This window comes from Gorilla gorilla, chromosome 14 (assembly GCF_029281585.2).
Source record: "Gorilla gorilla gorilla isolate KB3781 chromosome 14, NHGRI_mGorGor1-v2.1_pri, whole genome shotgun sequence".
Taxonomy (NCBI): Eukaryota; Metazoa; Chordata; class Mammalia; order Primates; family Hominidae; genus Gorilla; species Gorilla gorilla.
The window spans coordinates 24,826,976-24,831,601 of record NC_073238.2 but is presented as its reverse complement, the minus strand read 5'-3'; the positions used below and the strand labels follow the sequence as shown (position 1 = coordinate 24,831,601).

General features: G+C 44.3%; 1 protein-coding gene across 1 annotated transcript; it reads left to right on the top strand.

The window, feature by feature from the left end:
- The first annotated feature begins 457 nt into the window (after positions 1-457).
- On the top strand, positions 458-1,624 carry LOC129526400 (uncharacterized). The gene has a single exon (XM_063697127.1). It carries the CDS (start codon positions 879-881, stop codon positions 1,599-1,601), a length of 723 nt encoding a protein of 240 aa, XP_063553197.1. The 5' UTR covers positions 458-878; the 3' UTR covers positions 1,602-1,624.
- The last annotated feature ends 3,002 nt before the right edge of the window (positions 1,625-4,626 follow it).

Below are 4,626 nucleotides of genomic sequence, written 5' to 3'. Positions count from 1 at the left end.
TGTGGATCTCGCACTGCGGCCGCCTCGCCTTGGCTGGGGAGAACCTCGGTGGGCAGGATTCAGAGGGGCTTTTGGTTTCCCGTTTTCCACACTGAACCCTTCTAACTGGTCTCTAACCCTGATTATTCAGGGCTGCAAACAGGAAGGATTTTATTCACCGTTGATGCAGCCCCGAGTTGTCCCAAAGCGAGGCAGTGCCCCCAAGGTCTGTGCTGAGCAGAACGCAGCTCTGCCCTCGCGGTGTCCCCGGCCCGCCCGCCCGAGTCTGTGCTGAGGAGAACATGCTCCGCTTCGCTGTATCTCCGAAGTCTGTGCAGAGGAGAACTCAGCTCCGCCCTCGCGATGCTCTCCCGGTCTGTGCTGAGGAGAAGGCAGCTCCGCCCTCGCAAAGGCAGAGCGCCGTTTGCAAAGGCAGAGAGGTGCAGAGCGCCGGCGCAGGCGTGGAGGGGGCGCAGGGCGCCGGCGCAGGTGCGGAGAGGTGCAGAGCGGGGCAGGTGGCACCAACAGCGCGTCCCTCAGGCCTCGAGCGCACGCATTCCAGCGGCCACCCAGACCATGCTCCGCTGACTGGGCGCCCAAGCTGCAGTCGCCCTCTGTGTGCAGGCAGCAGCTGCCTGGCAACCCCCGAGCCCGCTCGCGCTGCCAGCATCGCAGAACCAGGGCCAGGTGTCCTAGTGGCTGTGGCCAAGCCAGGCATTCTGACCGGCGGCGGCTGCACAGGAGCGAGAACTGAGAACCCGCCGCTCAACCCCACACAGGGTGACTGCTGAGGGCCCATACCAACAGCCCCGATCTCCCTCAGGTGGAGGACTGGGCGGGAGGCACAGCCTGGGGGCCCTCAGGCTGGGCGCGCTGGCAATCCCGAGGCCGACCAGGCCATGCACCTCCAGCCCGCCTGGGCACCCAAGCTGCAGCCGCCTTCTTTGTGCAGGCAGCAACCTCCAGGCAACTCCCGAGTCCGCCCTCACTTCCCACATCTCGGAACGAGGGCCAGATGTCCCTGTGGCTGCGGCCAAGCCAGGCGGTCTGCCCTGCAGCAGCTGCACGGGGGCGGGAACCGGCCCTCAGCCCTATCCCCCGTGGCTGCAGAGGGCCCTTGGCTAGAGGTGTCGAGCTCTGGCAGAGGAGGAGCCGGGCGGGGGCAGGGTCTGGCGGGCTCTCAGGCCAGGGGCACTCGCGATCCAGAGGCCGCCCAGGCCATGCTCCACCACCTGGGCGCCCAGCTACAGGCGCCAGGCAACTCCCAAGCTGGCTGGCGCGCCCAGCCTCGCAGACCCGGGTCTGGATGTCGCCGTGGCTGCGGCCAAGCCAGGCGGTCTGCCCGGCGGCGGCTGCACCCGGGCAGGAACCGACCATCAGCCCCATCCCCGGTGGCTGCAGACGGCCCCTGGAGCGGCCCCGACCTCTCTTCCGAGGAGAAGAGGGGCGGGAGACATGGCCAGGCAGGCCCTCAGGTGGGAAGTGATGCGCGCCTGCGATTCCCGGACGTACCGCGCCAGCCCAGGAGAACCCGGAAGCCAGCAGCTCCTGTTTCTCTGTGTGATTCTGTGAGGAACCACCAAATTGTTTGCCACGGCAAGTGCATCATTTTCTATTCCTAGCAGCCAGTTCATGAGGGCTCCAATTTCTCCACCTCCTTAGCAACACTGATTTTCTGTGTCGTTGTTATGAAAGCCTTACTAGTGGATGCAAAGTGGCATCTCATTTGGGTTTTGTCTTGCATTTTATTAATGAATAACGGTGTTTAGCATCTTTTCTTGTCCGTCTTAGACATTTGTGTATCTTCTTCGGAGAAATGTCTATTCAAGTCCTTTCCCTACTTTTTAATTGGGATGTTAGAAATTCTGATGTTGAGTTGTGGGATATTAAGCTTTTATCAGATACACACTTTGATTTTATCAGATACGTATTTTCTCACATACTATGGGTTGTCTTTTAACTCCCTTGATAGTATCGTTTGATGCATAAAGGTTTTTTATTTTGATTAAATCTAATTTACGTGTATTTTCTTTTGTTATCTGTGCTTTTCTGTCATATTTCAAAATACACTTAAAACTCAAAGGTCATAAAGGTTTACCTTGTGTTTTCTTCTAAGAGTTACATACTTTAGTCCTTACATTTAAGTCTTTTATTAATTTAGAATTAATTTTTGTGTATACAGCAAGGTAGGGGTCTAACTTCTCTCTTGTGCACTGACATCCAGCTGTTGAAGAGACTGTTCTTTCCTCCCTTGACTAGACTTGGACAGCTTGTTGAACAGTCATTGACCATATATGTGAGCACTAATTTGTAGGATCTCAAATCTGTTCTATTGTATTGGTCTAAAAGTTTATTAGTCTTATGCCAGTACCACACTCTCTTGATTACTGTAGATTTGTAGTAGGCTGTGAAACTGAAAAATGTGAGTTTTCTAATATTCTTTTTCAAGACTGTTTTGTCTGTCAGATCCTTTGAATTTTTGTATGAATTGTAGAATGAGTTTCTTTCTTTCTACAGAAATGCCTTTGGGATTTTGATGGTATTGCATTGAATCTGTAGATTACTTTAGATGGTATCGTCATCTTAACAATATTGTCTTACAACCCGTGAACACAGAATGTCTTTCCAGTTATTTCCACTCTCTTTCGTTTTTTTCAGCAAAGTTTTGTGTATACCACCATGGTTAGATTTATGCCTGAATAACTTATTCTTTGATGCTATTATAAATGGAATTTTAAAAATGTTTTCATAGTTCTTTACAACTACATAGAAATATAGCTCATTTGCCTATGTTTGTTTTGCATCCTGCCTCTTTTATTAGTTATAATCGGTTTTGTGTTTTATTTGGAGCTTTATACACATAAGATCATGTGTAGATATAATTTTACTTCTGTTTTTTATTTCTAATTTAGATGCCTTTTATTTCCTTGTCTTGCCTAATTGCTCTGGCTAAAATTGCCAGTGCTACGTTGAATACAAGTGGCAAATGCACCATGCTTGTCTTGTTCTAGATGTTAGGAAAACAGCTTTCAGTGTTTCATCATTGATCATGATATTAATGTTGGGTTTTTGTACATCCTATTGTCATGTTGCAGAAAATCCCTTCTATGCCTAGTTTATTGAGTATTTTTATTATAGAAGGGTGTTGTATTTCATCAATGTTTTCTCTGCATCAATTGAAATAATCACGTGCTTATTCATTTTACTGTTAGAGTATATTACACTGATTGATTTTTTATATGTTGAGCCACCCTTGCATTTTGGGGATAAATCTCACAGGGTGATAGTTTACAATCCTTTGATTATACAGTATTGCTGCTAGTATTTTGCTAGTATTGCTAGTATTTTGCTGAGATTTTTGCTAATATATTCATAAGGGATATTGTGCTGTAGTTCTCTTTTTTGTGCTCTCTTTGGCCTTGGTATAAGGATAATGCTGTTATCAAAAAATGAATTAGCAAGTATTCCTTCTTCATATATTATGTCAGAAGAGTTTGAGAAGAAATGGTATTAATTCTTCTTTAAATGTTAGGTTGACTCACCAGTTAATGCAGCTATTTGGTCATAAATGTTTCTTTGTTAATCACTTTCGATTACTGATTCAATCTCCTAGGTTATAAGTCTATTCAGATTTTCTCTTTCTTCTTGAGCCACTTTGGTAGTTTGTGTCTTTCGTCCATTTCATCCAGGGCAGTTAATTTGTTGTTAGACAGTTGTTCACAGTATACTCCTGTAATCCTTTTGTATTTCTGTAAAGTTGGTAGTAATGGCTCTGCTTTCATTTATTATTTTAGTAATTAGTCTTCCATCTTTTGCTCAGTCAATATAGTGAAAGGCTTGATCATTAAAATAATCTATGTTTATTCATTCTACTGCTCTCCAAACTTCTATTTTATTGATTTATGCTCTAATTATACTATTATTTCTTTCATACTGCTAGCTTTGGGTTTAGTCTTCTTTTGTCTTCTTCCACTGCCTTTAGGTATAGAGTGAGGATGTTGATTTGAGATTTTTCTTAAATGTAGTTGTTTATATCCATACATTTTCCTTTGAACTCTACTTTCACTGCATTCAATAAGTTTTGGTATGTTTTGTTTTTATTTTAATTTATCTCAAGATATTTTACAATTTTGCTTGTGATTTATTTTTTTCACTCACTGGTAGTTGAAGACTGTATTGTTTAATTTCCACATTTTCGTGAATTTTCCAGTTTTCACTTATTTATCTGTTGTTTCTTCCATTGTGGGTGTAAATTATATTTTGTATGATTTCAAACTTTTAAAAATGATTAGGACATATTTTGTGGACGAAGATATGGCCCATCCTAGAGAACTTCCATATACACTTGAAAGGAATGTATATTCTGCTGTTGTTGGATGGACTGTCCTGTATATGCGTATTAGCTCTCAGTGGCTTATACTGTTGTTTAACTCTTGTGTTTCTCATGAAGCTTCTGTCTGGTTTTTCTATCCATTAATTAAAATGAGGTATTGAAGTGTCCAACTGTGACTATAGAACTGTGGGTTTATCCTTTCAATTCTGTTAATTATTTCAGCTTTACTGAGGTGTAATAGAGAAATAAAAATTGTACATGTGATGCGTTTATATGCACATTCTGAAATGATTACCAAAACGAAGTCAATGAAC

Excerpts from the sequence above, each read along its gene's own strand:
- LOC129526400 (XM_063697127.1), top strand. The coding sequence starts at position 879 with ATGCACCTCCAGCCCGCCTGGGCACCCAAGCTGCAGCCGCCTTCTTTG.